Source organism: Oryx dammah, unplaced genomic scaffold (assembly GCF_014754425.2).
Source record: "Oryx dammah isolate SB20612 unplaced genomic scaffold, SCBI_Odam_1.1 HiC_scaffold_19, whole genome shotgun sequence".
Classification (NCBI taxonomy): domain Eukaryota; kingdom Metazoa; phylum Chordata; class Mammalia; order Artiodactyla; family Bovidae; genus Oryx; species Oryx dammah.
This window is the reverse complement of record NW_024070203.1, coordinates 73844766-73863204: the sequence shown is the minus strand read 5'-3', so window position 1 is coordinate 73863204 and position 18439 is coordinate 73844766. Positions and strand designations below refer to the sequence as shown.

General features: G+C 37.6%; 1 protein-coding gene across 4 annotated transcripts in view; it reads right to left on the bottom strand.

The window, feature by feature from the left end:
• Positions 1 to 261: 261 nt before the first annotated feature.
• The window catches only part of RRM2B (ribonucleotide reductase regulatory TP53 inducible subunit M2B), a 36812-nt gene continuing 18634 nt past the window's right edge, over positions 262 to 18439 (bottom strand). Inside the window, exons 6-10 of one of the 4 annotated variants that reach the window (XM_040261977.1) lie at positions 16987 to 17120; positions 13453 to 13557; positions 11576 to 11689; positions 5999 to 6180; positions 262 to 461 (exon numbers count right to left, since the gene is read on the bottom strand). In XM_040261977.1, the coding sequence (XP_040117911.1) occupies positions 6028 to 6180; positions 11576 to 11689; positions 13453 to 13557; positions 16987 to 17120 (506 nt within the window). In that variant the 3' untranslated portion in view covers positions 262 to 461; positions 5999 to 6027. Of the gene's footprint in view, positions 462 to 2491; positions 6181 to 9696; positions 10316 to 11575; positions 11690 to 13452; positions 13558 to 16986; positions 17121 to 18439 lie in introns of those variants that run through there. The other 3 variants (XM_040261978.1, XM_040261976.1, XM_040261979.1) reach the window with 3 other exon arrangements.

The following is an 18439-nucleotide window of genomic DNA, read 5'->3' as shown; positions in this document are numbered from 1 at the left end:
TAAGAATTAAGTGTTCAAAATACAGTGAAGCACACATATTTCCTCTTAGAACCTGGACACTGTTGTTACTGGTGAGGCACTATCGAGAGCATACTCACACACACTGGAGATGCTTTCTTCCTATGATGTGTGAACATACCAACCTGGAGAAATGAACAGAGAGCAGCTATGGTTGTGAGAGGTGGCATATGGGGCAGAAAGCCCAGATGCACATGTCACCTAAAAAGGTCATGTAAAGCAAGGACAGCTGGGGTTTTTTTCTTTTTATTGCCGACTGATCATACAGGCCACAGACACCACATTCTTTTGAAACAACCATGCTCTTCTGAGACTCATAACTCAGCTCAGCTCCTTGCTCCTCCTTGTCACCTTGTCCTCCAGACAGTACTTCCCTTTCACTGAAGACTCGAACACCTGGCTCTTGGGGTCCACCCAAGGTGCAAATTCCAGACTGTCAGCTCCTGGATTGAAACACACATAAACACCCAGGTTCTTTCCTGTCACTTGGTTTTGTTTCCAGAACCATTTTCTGCTTTAACTATGCTCCTTTTGGTTGCAAATCAAGAAAACTGGGCTTCCCAGGTGGCACTAGTGAGGAAGAATCTGCCTGTAATGCAGGAGACACGGGTTCGATTCCTGGGTCCGGAAGATCCCGTGGAAGAGGAAATGGTAACGCACTCCAGTGTTCTTGCCTGGAGAATCCCATGGACCATGGAGCCTGGGGGGCTACAGTCCAAAGGGTCACAAAGAGTTGCACAAAATGACTGAGAGACTAAGCACACACAAGAAACTTAACTTGAAATATCTCAGGCAAAATATAGGCATTTATTACCCGCACAATGAAAAGTTGCAAAGAATTGGGATAGGGTTGGACTTTGGCATTAGAGGTAGGACCTTTTCTCTAGCTTTGTTATTAGAATAAAAGTGAGCTTTTCCCTTTAGTTTCAGTTGCAAAACACCTTAGGTAAAGACCTGGCCCCGCGTGGATCGCATTCATAATGCTGTGCCCAGACAGATGCAGTGTGCTTTGTGCAGACGAAGGAGCTTTGGCAGCCCTGTGAGAATCACGTGGTGGGAACAGAAGCAAGACCTCCCAGGATTAAGTGGCTGTTATTCCCGGAAGGGAGAGAAGAGATATTCTCCTCAATCCCTCTCAGCTTGTAATCAAGCAGAAATCATGCATAGAAATTTGTATCCAGGATTCTACTGCCAACTTCTGAGGTTCTAGATTCAGAACCCCTATATTGTCAATTTTTTCTTCTGAGAATCTCTCTTATGTGCCCACAGCCCAAAAGAAAAAAATACATGAGAGCAGTACCTCTTTGGGGAGCCAGGGTAGGAGCAGAGCGTGGAAACTGTGAAAAAGCAGTTGTGGAGAATGGAGAACAAGTTTACCAGGAAATTGTAGTATGAGTGTCAGACAGTGCTGATATAGGTGCTATAAACTGTATGTTTGGGTCCCACCAAAATTCATATTGAAACCTAGTCCCCAAACAAAAAAGAAAAAGTTTTTTTTAAAAAATGAAACCTAATCGCCAGTATGATGGTATTTGGGGGTGAGGCCTTTGGGAACTGAGTGGATCCTAAAGGCAGAGCCCTTATGAATGAGATTGCTGTTTAGTTGCCAAGTCATGTCTGACTCTTTTGGGACGCCATGGACTGTAACACACCAGGCTCCTCTGTCCATGGGATTTCCCAGGCAAGAATACTGGAGTGGGTTGCCATTTCCTTCTCCAGGGGATCTTCCCGACCCAGGGATTGAACTCACGTCTCCTGCATTAGCAGGCAGATTCTTTAATGAACTGCACGAGGGAAGCCCATGAATGAGATTAGCGCCCTGTAAAAGAGCCTTCAGTGAGCCCTTCATGTGAGGGCACAGACGGTAGACAGCTGTCTATAAACCAAGAAGCAAGGTTCACCAGACATTGAATTTGTTAGCATCTTGATCTCTGACTTCCTAACCTTGAGAACTGTGAAAAATGTCTTGCTTAAGCCACCCACTCTACAGCAGTTTTTTGTATAGTGGCCCAGATGGACTAAGACAGTAGGTTATGAATGTAAAGTAGATCCAATGTGTCTTATATGACTTTTTCTCTAGCAGTATTTGGCTGCGGGGGTACAAAAGGGAAAAACTAGATTGTTGTTTCATAACAGAATGGAGAATTGCTTTGAATTGTCTATGTAAGGTAGAAAACACAGATAAAGAACAGAGTTCAGGGTATTGATAAGAATGTTACTACTAGTGATATGATATATTGTAGAATCTCAGCTGGATACAAAGAGACAGGAAGAAAGGCTCATGCATTGAGAGAAAGTAGATGAGAGACAGCTGAAGGGGGTGCCACTTAGGTCAAAGAGTGGTAGGAGGAATATAAAGTAATACCAATATGTGTTTATCTGCATACACAAATAGAAAATATAGACAGTCCTTTACTGGGATAGCCCCTGCACTTATAAAGAAACATTCTTACTCAAAAGGCCATACACGAAATGACAGAGACATGATACGGTTTATTTCAACGTACTAAGGCAAAAAAATGAACAAAACAACTCATTTCTTTGGAAAAAATCAAATTGTATATATGCAGGGTTGGCTTGATTTCACCGTAATGTAAAATACATTTAAAATATTTGCATATGCCACATTCAGTAAAGCTTTCTATGTACATAGTAAATACTTGCTTTGCTAAATGACCAGACATTTGGAAAAATCAAAACACAGTTGTAAAACAGAGTCAAATATATAAGTTAAGATTCTTGTAAACTTAGAAAAAGACTGATTGTTATATTTTTACCTGTGTAAAAAAAAAATTCTTCAGCTTTTCATTTTCACCTGTATTTTCTTTAATAGAATTAAGCCCCAAATTTGAAGGTTTAAATTCTTTCATCCTAATGCCTTGGGACTATCAGATTTTCCTTTGAACCTGTAGCTGTCTAAAAAAGGAGCAGACCATTTAAAGGGAGGGAAAAATAAAGATATCCAGATTTCCAATCTGTGCCACTCATGTAGATTATGAAGAGTTCCTGAGTTGGCTACCCATTCACTCATCTTAGTTCAAAAACATAACAGCTGGTTACAGGATCAAACTGGCATTCCTGCAGCCCATCAGCTTTCTTAATCACCGAAAATTATTGACATGTGGCCCTTAGCTTAATCTGAATAACTGTAATTTAGGAATTCTATGACATGATGTTAACATATTTAAATGTAAAATGCAAAATTTTGAATATTAAAGAATTTATTTTTTAACTATACAAGATGGTATGTTTTCCATGAACAAATGAAAATCAAAATGGCAAAAGAAGCTGAAACATCTGAATGTTTCAAAATGAGTGAAAGGAAACATTTCATATATAAAAACATGACTGAGGTAAGCTTAAATTATAAGAATAGTTGTTTATTTTCATATGTAACTGAAACAGCAAAACAGCCCTGTCTGAAAGCACTGGAGCAAACAGTCTTTCTGAGTCCTTTCAAGTCATGATTCTACATGCTACAATGAAACATTTTTAATAAATGCAATTTGTCATTGAATGACTAGTTTTTACATTTTAAATAATAAACTTAACTTTAACTACTATAGCAATGATTTAAATACATGTGCTGTTAAAACAAAAAAGTTATAAACATGTTCTGAATTATTTTCTTTGCTTGTGAGATAATATTAAAAAGAGATTCTATAAGTTCTTGACTCCCTAAGAACTAAGACCCAAAATACTGAACATAATAAATAAATATGAAACCTGGAAGCTCAGAAAAGGAAATAGAGTACTGAATATAATAAACCAGTGTATTTAAAAATCCAGTATTTCAGTATTAAAACTTCATCTCACTACAGTTAGGTATATTGCTACGATAAATAAGCTTCATATTAAGGCACCTGTCATTACCTATGAGAAAGAGGTGGATTCAAAACAAAGGGAATATGTAATATAAAACGTTTTTCATTTATTCTTATGTCACTACCGATATATTATCAACTTTAAATGTAAGTTTTTGTATTAGCAGTCAGTAGATGAATATCTTTGAACATATTACCCGAATATAGTTATAATGTTTATGATACAATAATTACTGTATGTGATATCTTAATTGAACTGTATGATACTTTAATGGGAAAATAGGCAAAATCAAGTCAAGAAGGATAGCAAGGACTAAATATTAGAAACATGGTAACCTCTAAGAAAAAAACAATATATTGTAGTGACAGTGACTACGAGCAGATCTCGGCCAAGCCCTTGAACCTGACTGAGCCTCACCCCCTCTATCTATAAAATTTCAATCCTGCCTGCTCTATCAAACTCATAAGGCTGTTTTGAGATCAAATGAGGTGATATAAAAACACTCAGCAAACTCTGAATCCTTGAATAAGTATATGGTATTATGATAGGCCAAAACAGCTCATTTCTGATATTCTCTCTAACAGATAAAGTCATGGCCTCTTCCTTTTGCATCCACTTGAAAACTCCCCATTGTAATGCATTAGGTAGTTGTGGACTGAATGGAGCAAAAAGTTATGCAAAGAGAAAATCTCTAATCCTTATTAACCAGAATTGTACACAACAGTTCGCTGTGGGTGGGGAAACCCACTGCTTGCTTAGGCTCAGGCTACCTCTTGACACTTCCCTCCCATACAGGGAGCAGACTTCTCAGAGACCTTGTGGGCTGGCCTTGCCTCAGTCTCCCTCAGCATCTGCTATCCTATAACATGCATAGTTCCAGAAAAGAATTGAATCTCAATAACAGCATAAGAGAGTTTTAGGAGTATAAGAAATATAGCTGCGGTCAATTACAGGGACACTTCTTAGCTTGGCACAAAGTGGAAATGGCTCAATAATCCCCACCAGGCCCTCCCTTGCTTGGACCACAAGCCCTTCTTCCATGTAGAAAATAGTTCTGGGGCAGCTTTTTCCAAACTATGTTCTGAGGGACAGTAGGTGAGATGTTAACAGGTGAAAAACAGATCTTTGTTAAGTATGTCTGGAATATGCAGTGTGGTATATGTTGATGTACTGCAGAATTTCTCAGTGTTTGATGTACCAACTCCACATTCCAAAGAGGAATGGAGCATACAACATTTCCCAAACTCATTTGACCACAGAATCTTTTTTGTTCTCCCCACAAAATACCTAGACAGGCTAACAGCTCTTATAATACTCTTTGGGAAATACCATTCTAGCTAATTCACCCTGGTTTTAAACATTTCAGGGCTACATCTGGCTAAAATGATCCTTTTAATTTCTAAAGGAGCAGAATCATTTTGCTTACAAGGTCAACTACCATGAAAACTTTAAGGATTCCACTCTTAAGTATTCTGCCCAAAGCAGCTAAGAACCAAATTTCCTTAACTATAACGCTGAGAAAGTCAAAGAAGTTATTCTCATGTTAATGACAAGTACAATCTTTTTGAGGAAATATTTACATTCTTCTAAAACATTAAAAACACAAAGATCTAATTCTAGATCTTAGGACCTAGAATCACAGTTACTTTGAGGAGACAGAGAATTTTATCACATCACTGCAATTAACACTATTAATAATAATAATAACAGGAGAAGGAGAAGGGGGAGAGAGAGGGGAGGAGGCCGCAAGAGCAGTATTGGCGGAGAACCCATGTCGTGTCTCAATCCTCATACACACTATGAATTTAGGACCTGCTATCACATTCACTTTAGGGTTTACATTCATCTGAGGTTTAGACAGATTAACTGACTTTCCAAGGGTCACACAAAGTAGGACAGAATCTCAAATTCTATCTGACCCCTCACCCCATGCTCTTAACAACTACAGAATGCCATCTTATATTTTAGGGATGAAACAAAAGCATTTGGAGGTCATACTCTCACTGATAAACAGTAAAATTAAAGGATATTTCTATAAATCCAACTTGATTGATATTTGGTTTCAGATTTCCTTTTGAGCAAACTCCTAAGCCCTAAAGGAGATATTTGGGTTTGTGTTTTGTTTTTAAGCAGAGAAAAATAGGCTGCTATTTACCAATGATTAGTTTCGATATGGGGAGGGTTTTAAAAATCTGCATCTAAGGTGAAGACATTATCTGTAGTTTCTGCCATAACTGCAAAACGCTGATACTCTGAAACTCGTTTCTCAAAGAAATTTGTTTTCCCCTCTAAGGAAATGTTTTCCATAAAATCAAAGGGATTTTCTGCTTGAAAAACCTGAAAAGAAAAGAAATATTGTTAGACATTCTGAAGAAGCAAATTGCATCACATAAGAAGAGCAACAGATAACTTGGGTCTCCCAACACCATGTATCATCAGCTGGAGATCACATATTCCCTAGGGTCCTGGAGGCAGTCAAGACGGATGTATTTTAGGATGACTAAGATCGCCTACTAGCCTCTTAAAGGAACTATACTAGCAACTCTGGTGTTCTCAGAAATTGAAAGAAAAAAAAAAGATTATTTCAGGAAATAGAAGATTTAATACCAAACTAAAATGTTTTCACAGCTTGAGAACTCTAAAACACCAAAGATATTATAGGCATTTTCCACAGGTATTACTACTATGCGAAGAGCCAACTCATTAGAAAAGACCCTGAAGCTGGAAAAGATTGAGGGTGGGAGGAGAAGGAGGCGACAGGGAATGAGGTGGTTGAATGGCATGACTGAATCAATGGACATGAGTTTAAGCAAACTTCAAGAGATAATGAAGGACAAGGAAACCTGGCATGCGGCAGTCCATGGGGTCCAAAGAGTTGGACACGACTTAGCAACCGAACAACCACCACTAGGCTGTCACATCTACGTGATACTACAGGATATTACGTTATTAACAACGTACTGTGGACCTAAATGTTTCTCAGTTCACAGGAGACGTGTAATCTTCAAACTGCTATTAAGGAACCATGATCAGGGAAGACAGACTAAATGCTGTCTATTGTAACCCCAAACAGAAAATGGAACACAAGTTGACAAGAAGCTTTTCCACTGCTTCTGAATTCAAGAAGCAGGCTTGGAGATACAGCTTGATGGGAACTGAGACATATTGATGATTCGTGAGGAACAATAAAAGAGAATTCTTTCAATTTGGAATATTCAGGCAGTAATTATGAATACCACAGAAAATATATTCAAATAACCCAATTAAAATGGACAAAGGATCTGAATGGATAAATGCTTCTCTAAAGAATACCTACAGAAGATCAATAAGTATATGAAAAGATGCTCAAAATCATTATCCATTAGGGAGATGAAAATCTAGGTCACAATAAGATACCATTTCACACCACATCACACCAGGATGGCTGTTGACACTTCCCTGAAGGCTCATATGGTAAAGAATCTGCCTGCAATACAGGAGACCTGGGTTCAATCCCTGGAGAATCCCCTGGGAAAATCCCCTGGAGAAGGAAATGGCAACCCACTTCAGTATTCTTGCCTGGGAAATCTCATGGACAGAGGAGCCTGGCGGGCTATGATCCATGGGTCGCAAAGAGCTGGACATGACTTAGCGACTAAGCACAGAGGGTGGCTGTAGGTGTGTAATAGAAAAGACAACTCATTGTGGTTATCACTTCATGACATATGGAAGTCACACCATTATGCTGTGTACCTTGAACTGAAACAACACTATATGTCAATTATATCTCAACAAAACCGGAAGGAAAAAAAAACAGTGAGTGTTAGTGAGGATGTGGAGGAATTGGAACCCTCATATACTGCCGGTGTTAATATAAAATAATGCAGTCTGGTAGTTCCTCTAATGATTAAAGATAGAGTCACTATATGACTCAACAGTTTCTTTTCTAGTTATGTATCCAAGATAAATGAAAACATATTTTCCCACAAAAACTTACACAAGAATGTTAATAGCAGCATTATTCATAAGAGCTAAAAAATGCCACCCAAATGCCACCATCAACCAATAAGTGGATAAACAAAATTAGGTATAATTATGCAATGCAATATTATTTGGCCATAACAAGGAAAAAAAGTACTGATACATGCTAACGTGAATGGAACTTTAAAACATTATATTGACTTTGTATATACCATATACCAGTATACAGTATGTACTATATATTGTATGATTCCATTTATATGAAGTGGGAATTACAGAATAGGCAGATCTAAAGAGACAAAAACTAGATTAGTAATGCCTAGGCTATGGTGGGGGCTTCCCTGGTGGCTCAAGGGTAAAGAGTCTGCAAGGCAGGAGTCTGGGGTTCGATCCCTGGGTTGGGAAGATCCCCTGAAGGAGGGCATAGCAACCCACTCTAGTACTCTTGCCTAGACAATGCCATGGACAGAGGAGCCACGCAGGCTGCAGTCCATAGGATCACACAGAGTCACACACAACTGAAGCAACTAAGCAGCAACAGCAGGGCTATGGGAGGATGGAAGAAACAAAGGTAAGTGACTGATTGCTAACTGGGAATAGAAGTTTTTTGTGGAGGGATAAAAATGTTCTCAAATAGATTGTTGTGATAGTTGCACAACTCTGCAAATATACCAAAAACCATTCAATTGTACATTATTAATAGGCATATTGCATGTTCTGTCATTTATATCTTAATAAAGCTATGTGTATTTTTTTTCCCAAAACAAGCAGACACGCTGGGTGTGGTTGATGTAGTGGAACTCGTGAAACTGTGGCAGAAACAGTGTTAAAAGGCAGTAAAAACGTGAGTTTTCACTCATGGCAGGATGCAGGGGAAAGTGCACTGGACAGCAGTCATAGGGTCACTAGATTTTAAAACTGAGTATCTTTCAAATCACTCACCGCATGAGCAAAACAGCTAAGGCCAGCCTCGAGCGAGTAGCTTGGTTTTGACACACAGAAGTACTTGAATATTTATTGACTAACCCAAAACTAAGTTAAAAACAGCATTAATGTGGCTTCTGTTTGGAATTCTGTATAAGTGACAACCATTTGCTAATTTAAATAACCTCTTATTTTACCAAAGCGTGTTGGTCCCTCAGTCGTGTGCAGCTCTTTGCGACCCCATGGACTGTAGCCCGCCAGCCTCCTCTGTCCATGGAATTCTCAGGCCGGAACACTGGAGTGGGTTGCCCTTCCCTTCGCCAGGGGATCTTCCCAACCCAGGGACTGAACCCTGGTCTCCCACATTACAGGCATATTCTTTACTGTCTGAGCCACCAAGGAAGCCCAAAAATTATCATTATAAAAATAATTTCTGTGGTACATATACACAATGGAGTATTGCTCAGCCGTTAAAAAGAATACATTTGAATCAGTTCTGATGAGATGGATGAAACTGGAGCCAATTATACAGAGTGAAGTAAGCCAGAAAGAAAAACACCAATACAGTATACTAACACATATATATGGAATTTAGAAAGATGGCAATGATGACCCTGTATGCAGGACAGCAAAAAAGACAGATGTGTATAGTGGACTTTTGGACTCAGAGGGAGAGGGTGAGATGATCTGGGAGAGTGGCATTGAAACATGTATAATATCATGCAGGAATCGAATTGCCAGTCTATGTCCGATGCAAGATACAGCACGCTTGGGGCTGGTACACGGGGATGACCCAGAGAGATGTTGTGGGGAGGTGGGTGGGAGGGGGGTTCATGTTTGGGAACGCATATACACCCGTGGTGGATTCATGTCAATGTATGGCAAAACCAATAGAAAATTGTAAAGCAAAATTTAAAAAAAAAAATGCTGAAAAAAAAAATAAAAAAAAATAATTTCTTTTCTAGCTTCTTGAGTTCAAAGTTTTTTAGCTCATGCATTTAAAATTGTCTCGCTTTCTTAATATATGCCTTGAAGGATACAAATTTTCCTCTGGGGATCTGTTTGGTTGCAATCTACAAATTGTGATATACAGCAATCTTATTATCATTTAGTTTATATTTTCATTTTTAATCTCATTTTAAAGGACATGGTTTTGACTTCTAAGTAGATGGAACTTTCTGGTAATCCTTTATTATTCATTTCTAATTTTAGTGCATTAAAATCTAAGAGTCAATATAATTTCTGCTTTTTGGAATTTACTGAGATAGTTTGAAGGCCTGTGGAGACTGAGGTTTTGTACTGTGTCCAGATTTTCTTAGGAGGCATGTTTTGTATACCTACAATTAGCAAACTTTCCAAGGAAAACTAGACCCACAGGTCTGTAATTTTCCAATAAGTAGAAGGAGGATGTGTGGGTGTAAACATATGGTGGTGGGTTAAAAGATAGTGAGTTCATTTTAAGGCTTTAAGCAAGCAAGATAAACATGTAACTTAGAAAGAGAAACAATTTCTTTTAATACACAATTTATAAATTTCAGAGGTCATATCTTTATCTCATTAATGATCAGCAAAAGAGAGGATCTTGCAACTAAAACAATATAAATAGTGATATTTTACAATTTATAGTTACCAAAAACCTTTGTCCCATTTGATTCTCATCACAATATCTTTGTAGTTACCAGAAAATAAGTGCATTATCAAGAGAGTTAATGATTACCCACAAGCATCATGGATTTTATAAGGCTTCTCAATAACTTAAACTTTTATTCCCACGAGAAACCAGAACCTAACGTTTCTAATTAACAGCATAATATTAATACACAGGAAATCGTGATGAGTGTAACACTTATGATGAACACCACGTGGCCACGGGTGCTCATTTCCTGCACGTGTGACACTATTCTAAGTGTTCTAGGTGTGCCAGCTCATCAACAGTCATTTGTGGTGCGTGTGTGCTCAGTCGTGTCCGACTCTCTGTGACCCCGTGGACGGCAGCCCACCAGGCTCCTCTGTCCATGGGATTCTCCAGGCAGGAACACTGGAGTGAGTTGCCATTTCCTTCTCCGATAATCTGTGGCAAGGATTACTGCTATTATCTTCATTTTACAGATAAGGAAACTGAGACAGTGGTTATGCGATTACATTGCTAGCAAGTGGTGGAATCTCGGGATTTGAACCCAGGTAGTGTGGCTGCAGCCTCCAACCCATGTGAAAGCCACACATGAAAATTCAGGTACATTATCTCTGATAAACAAAATGACAGAAATAACTTAAAGACAACTGACTTCAAAGGGTCAAATTATGACAGCCAATGTCCTCCTAGTAATGATTTCCTACTTAAAAGTATTAAGCCTCAAATTACAACACAGACACATGGGGATTTACCTCAGGGTAAACGTACACTGGCATGTTAAATTCAATTACTTAAAGATAGTCCTGGTAAATAGATACCTACAATTATTATAAAATAATTTATTGAGCTTATTAGTTCTATGATTTATCAGCCTCCTACTTCTGTTAATGAATTTCATTTTAAGTTTCATTTAAGGATTTTGCAAAATCAACTGGTTCAGGTAAAACAAGCCTTTCATGGACAATTTACAAAATAGACTAGGTTTGGGGAAGAATGGATACATGTATATGTACGGCTGAGTCCCTCTGCTGTTCACCTGAAACTATCACAATATTGTTAATTGGCTATACTCCAATACAAATTAAAAAGTTTAACGTTAAAAAAAAAAATAGACTAGTGTGTTACAAACACTTTCAGTGAAATATAGTATGTATTTTAGAGTCCTTACCTGACTATAACATTTTAACTAGTAGTAATATGTTTGAAACACCTTACCTTTGAGAATCCAAGTTCTGTAAGCAATCTGTCAGCTACAAACTCAATATACTGTTTCATCAGAACGCAATTCATTCCAATGAGGCCAACTGGCAAGGCTTCTGTTAAAAACTCCTGAGACATAAATAAAAACAGAATAAAGTACAAAGAAAGAACAATAAATAGTATATATTTTCCAAAGAAAAAGAGGGTTTTAGCTTTATTAATCTTCTAAATCACTGATCTTGTTTGAGGAAAGTACCCTAGCATAAATTCTTGCAGCATGGCAAACAATACCCATTTGCTTAAAAGGTTTGGGGTGCTGCTACTCACACTGTTTCACATTCTCAAGTAGCGAAAGTAAATTGAAACTAACTACTACATTACTGGTATTTTTAAAGTAGTACTTGTAGGACCCAAATTTATATGCTTTCTCAATAGAAAGAAAGGAGATATTTTGTTGTGAAATATCTAGAAAAAGGTTCACCTAAGATGATTGCTGTGGTGAACATGACTTAAAAGGGAGCTGGGAAAGAAAAAACAATTAACAGAGAAAATGAGAAAGAAATAGAAATGGATCTGAGCATTGGGAGATAAACTGAACTCCATTGTATTGAATGACAGCAAAGTGAAAGTCGCTCAGTTGTGTCCGACTCTTTGCAAGCCCACAGACTATAGCCTGCCAGGCTCTTCTGTGCATGGAATCCTCCAGGCAAGAATACTGCAGTGGATTGCCATTCCCTTCTCCCAGGGATCTTCCCAACCCAGGAACTGAACCCAGGTCTCCTGCATTGTAGGCAGATTCTTAATGACAGTGGTGAAGTGTTAATAGAGGAAAAATAAAAACATATTAACCATTTGGATTTAGTTCTAAAAGCGATTCAAGATACCAAAATCTGGGATTTCCCTGGTGGTCCAGTGGTTAAGAATCTGCCTTGCAATTCAGGGGTTGCAAGTCTGATCCCTGGTTGGGGAAGTAAGATCCCATATGCCTTGGAGCTACTGAGCTCTCGTGTACATGCTGCACCTAAGACCCAACGCAGCCAAACCAATAAATAAAAAACAGATAAATTAAAAAAAAAAAAAAAACACCAAAATCCATTTTATGACTTTTCTCTTCAAATATGAAAACTTTTTTTTAAGTTAAAAAATTTACTTATTTTTCAACTAGCTTTTTCAAATGATAAAAATACATTCTAAGTGAAGCATCCGTGTCTTTCTATTTAGAGATCTTTACATGCCCATAAATCACATTTTACTATTCACTAATTTATTTATTTCTTCATTCTATGAACATAGGATGCATGCTTAAAGCTAGATACCTTGCTAGTTTTTTAAGAATACAACCAACAAGGACCTACTGTATAGGAAAGGAAACTCTGTTCAGTGTTATGTGCAGCCTGGATGAGAGGGGAGTTATAGGGGAGAATGGATACATGTCCATGTACGGCTGAGTCACTTTGCTGTGTACCCGAAGCTACCACAACACTGTTAAGCAGCTATGCTCCAATTTAAAATAAAAAGTTAAAAAAAAAAAAAAGGAATTCAAAACAACAAACCATCACTGCCCTCTAGTAGCTAAAAATCTAAAAATCTAAAGCTAAGATCATTAGAATAGTTTGGTATGGCACGAAATTTGATATATAAGTGAAATTTTAAAAGAGTCCTGAAAAAAATTTTAGTATACATAAAATCTTAATATATAATAAAGACTGGCTTATAAGCCAAATTTTAACTTGACATAATAATTGTAATACATCATCTATTGGTACTGCCAGGTTGACCACATAATATTTCTGATATCTATTTTGACCTACAAAATGGCAATTTCATGAGTCCATCTAAAGCAGTCAAACATCAAAGAGAGATGTGCTACTTATATAAGCATCCCTGCTTACCTGCTCAATTTCAACGGCATTAACAATGATCTCTCTAACCCTTTCTTCTGAAGGCTTATTTACCAAGTATTGAAACATCAGGCAAGCAAAGTCGCAGTGAAGCCCCTAAAACAGAAGAAAAATACCACTGTCAAAGAACGTTTTATCAGTTATTTTCACACAGTGATATATCAGGCTTTATATAAGCTAGGAATGCAACACTGAACTTCTGGAAGATGGAAGAAGGATTAACAGGGCCAGGATCTTCTTTTCCCCAAATCTCATTAAAATGCCAATCATAATAACCTATAATGAAAAATTTTCAAGGCCAGCAAATCTCAGTTAATTAACATGAAAGAAGAATTAATGAACAACAAGAAAACCAACAAATTTGCAATCAAAAGCATTTTGGAAAGGAAACCAAAGTAAGAAAAACCAAAAATAACATTAATTCATTTTTCACTTTTTAAAAATTAAGACAGATTGAAAAACTCAGATTTCAAAAACACAACAGTTATATTAAACAATGGTTCAAGATAAAAATAAATTCAGTGCGAGGAAAATGGAAACTGAAGAACTAAGGATACCATCTGAAGCTGTGTAAAGCAGAAATGACACTGCAGAAAACTCAAAGACAGAAGTAAACAAATTTGTGAACTACCTTGAGAATAGAATTGTTGTGCAAATACATGAAACGTTATAGAATCTTAAATAATTGGAAAACAGTGCAAGGAGACTCAGCCTACAATAACTGAATTTCAAAACACAGAACAGATGTTATAAAGCTGAAAACAACTGAAAAAATTTTCAAAAAGTCAAAAAAGAGAAGGCGGTCAGAGACATAGAAGGATGATGGCGTTCTAAACAAAATTAACAATTAGATACTGACAACGAGGCAGAGTCAATTAGCATTTCTAAACTACGCAGAAAAGGAAATAATTTTGTATGCCAACAAGGGAGGAGAGGAAGGAATATGCACTTTAGAGGATTAAACATCACAGCTGTTTACCATTTTCTAAAAGAATCAACAAAAAACCAAAGACAATTGAAAGATGAGACTCAAATCAAAGGCTGTATTCCAAGGATTATTTTCCTAGTTAAATTGTCATTCTCAGAAGAAATCATTAAAAAAAAAAAAAAACAGGAAAAAGCCTCTTTAAATAACTAATTTTAGAAAATTTACTAGTAAAACATACCCCTCCCACTTGACTCAAGAGGATATTTCAAATTACCAAAGACAGAATTTCAGATATACTGCTGATAGGTGATAATGTAAATATCGATTAGAACCAATAGCTAGCTACCAATTACAGAGATGAGTATGAAAAAGGAAGGTACTTGTAATTGTTAAATCAATAAGAGAATAAAATTAATTTTGAGGTTTAAAGCGACTCCAATCAAAATCCCAGTGGGACTGTTTTTAAGTTAAAACATTAATCTGCAAGACTAAATGAGCAGAATCTTTCAGGAATACTTTAAAAGAAAAGTTTTGAGATTTAGCCTACTAATTATTAAAACATAAAAGACTATAATAATGAAAATAGTTTGTTACAGCATGAAATTTGTCACACAGGTTAAAGGAAAAGCCCTGAAACAGGTTTTAGTATACTTGAATCCTTAATATATAATAAAGAAGATATCAGAAGTCAATGGAGAAGGAAGGATTACTTAAGGAAAATTGGAAGAACTTCCCAATTGTGGTAGAAAAGACATATTCATATATTGTTTGGTGGTGCTACAAACTGTTATTGTATTTCTGGAAAGAAATCTACAAGTAAGTATGATGGCCTTTAAAATGTTATTGTTCAGTCACCTAGTCGTGTCTGACTCTTTGCAATCCCATGGACTGCAGCAGGCCAGGCCTTCCTGTCCCTCTCCATCTCCTGGAGTTTGCCCAAGTTCATGTCCATTGCATTGGTGATACCATCCAGCCATCTCAGCCTCTGTCGATCTCTTCTCCTAACTTCAATCTTTCCCAGCATCAGGGTCTTTTCCATTGAGTTAGCTCTTTGCATCAGTTGGCCCAAGCATTGGAGCTTCAGCTTCAGTCCTTCCAAAGAGTATTCAGGATTGATTTCCTTTAGGATGGACTGGTTTGATCTTGCTGTTCAAGGAACTCTCAAGAGTCTTCTCCAGCACCACAGTTCGAAAGCATAAATTCTTCAGCACTCAGCTGAGGGATTGGGGGCAGGAGGAGAAGGGGACGACAGAGGATGAAATGGCTGGATGGTATCACCGACTTGATGCACATGAGTTTGGGTGAACTCTGGGAGTTGGTGATGAACAGGGAGGCCTGCTGTGCTGCAATTCACGGGGTCGCAAAGAGTTGGACACGACTGAGTGACTGAACTGAACTGAAACATAGAAATGCAGAAAATAGTCTAGAAGGAAATATCAATACAATATGAAAGGCGTTTTGAGACTGAATAATTTTATTTTTTTAATTCTCTGTAATAATCATACATGACATTAATTAAAATAACTAGAAATTTACAGACATGAAACAACAAAATGTAATTACACAAAGCATTTTGTGGCACTTGAAAAGTACTTTCATATATACTATTTCATTGCATTTTAACAAAACCCTGTTAAGATGTATAGTTGAAGAAACTGAGGCTCAGAGAAATTAAATAACTTGACAAGGTCAATATGGAAATAAGCTAAGAAGCCAGGATAAGTCAATCAATGTGAGCAGAATGGCTGTAACCGTCTAAACCCTGAGAAAAGAAGATCAATGACAAGGTTTCTGCACTTGAGCTTAGAGAGACAAGTACAATATATGTTACGGAACCTAAAATAGGGACAAGTTCAGGTTTCAAAGGTATATGCAAAAGAAAGAGTGGTCAGTTTTCCTTAATTGGGTCAGGAAAGTTTTAAGTGGCAACTTGTGAGAAGGTAATCAAGAGCTGGAAAAAAGGAGGTGTAGTAAAGATGGAAAGAGTGTTGCTGACAGAGAGAGACAAGATTTAGTTACTGACTGAATGTGGCTAAAAAAATAAAGAAGCAATCTAAAATGACTCCCAGATTTCAAATTTGGATGATTGGATAGAAGATAGCTTTGCTCAATGACATGGAGAAAACAGGAAGAACATAATTTGGGAGAAAATGATGAGTTTGATTTCCTGAAATACTAGGCTTGAGATATCTGTGGAGCCTTCCAGGAGAAAATATCTAAACATGCATGTGAATATATGGGTTTGGAGCTCAGGAAAGAATAACTGGGCTAAAGACAAAGTTGTAGTTTTTATAAGCACCTAAGTGGCAGATGGTTCCATGGGAATAAATAAGATCAACCAGGAGGCCATGTAGAGGGAAGGAAAGAGGCTAAGGTGGGAGCTCAGGAGTACTTTGATGTATGAAGATGCACAGAGGTGGAGGAGGAACACTAAGAGAGCTAGGAGGAAAACACAGACTTAAAATCCAAGGAAGAAATGACTTCTTATTTTAATTACCAGGATATCTGTGTCACCATAAGCATTTTCAAGGGAAAGAAAACTAAATGAACACCAGCTAGGAATATAAATAGAACTAGAAGAAGACTTCACTCCTTACTTCATCTCTGCTGATGAGCTCATTGGAAAAAGTGAGTCCAGGCATGAGTCCTCTTTTCTTTAGCCAGAATATAGCAGCAAAAGATCCCGAGAAGAATATTCCTTCTACAGCAGCAAAGGCCACCACTCTTTCCCCTAGGGGAGAAAAAAATAGCTTCACTTTCTGAAATGTTAATATATACTGCAGACATGTTCAAGCTTACCTGTGGATAATATATGTTTTTACATATATATTTTTTTAACAACCATATCATAACTGTTTTGTCAAAAATAAAATCAACAAGACAGCCAAGTCTTCGGTGGAGGAAATTTGCCTCTTCAACCTACTAGAGCAGAAAAGCACCTCTACTTCAGGTGCTCTGTTCAGCACTGGACTCCAGCAGGTCTTGAAATCTGGAGAGCCTTCCACACTCAAAAAAAAAAAGAAAACAAAAAAGGTGATTTATCTGTGCTACACATGCCTATGGGTATGGGTGCACGTACATGTTTTTGAATGCAGTATGTATATACATGTATGTTTGCATACTATGCTCGGTTGACCCCTTTGAAAACAAAAATAGCTCTTTAGACTAGTGAGCTGCTTGTTTTAGGATGGAGCTGTATCACTTATTTACATAGATTACTGTATTTTCATCTTACTGTTAATAAGAATGGATAGTTAAAATTGAGACATTTTTAATCAACATAAATGTGATATCACGTGTTGTAAGGGAACAAGACTATAATTTTATACATCTGTGACTAAAAGGAACATTGTCATTTTAACTATTCTATGCATTCACATGAATGCTGCTGCTGCTGCTGCTAAGCCACTTCAGTCGTGTCCGATTCTGTGCGACACCACAGCCGGCAGCCCACCAGGCTTCCCTGTCCGTGGGATTCTCCAGGCAAGAACACTGGAGTGGGTTGCCATTTCCTTCTCCAATGCATGAAAGTGAAAAGTGAAAGCGAAGCCACTCAGTCGTGTCTGATTCCTAGCAATCCCATGGACTGCAGCCCACCAGGCTCCTCCATCCATGGGATTTTCCAGGCAAGAGTACTGGAATGGGGTGCCGTTGCCTTCTCCACACATGAATGCTACAGAATGAAAATCATAACAGAAATAATTACAGAAGGCTATTCTTTTTGGAGAGGATTATAGGATGGTAAGGGGTGAAGTGAAGTGAAGTCGCTCAGTCGTGTCCGACTCTTTTTGAGTTCTTTTTGAGCTCTTTTTGAACTCTTTTTGAGTTCAACTCTCTTTGAGTTGGACACGACTGAGCGACTTCACTTCACCCCACCCCTTATCATCCTATAATCCTCTCCAAAAAGAATAGCCTTCTTTTCTTTTTTTACGAATTTTCAAAAATAGATGTGAACCACAAAGAGACTTTCAAAATCCTTCTTATAAAAGCTATAATGAATTGTAAAGGCATCATGATTTGTCTTAGAGATAGGGAAGTATGTATTTTTAA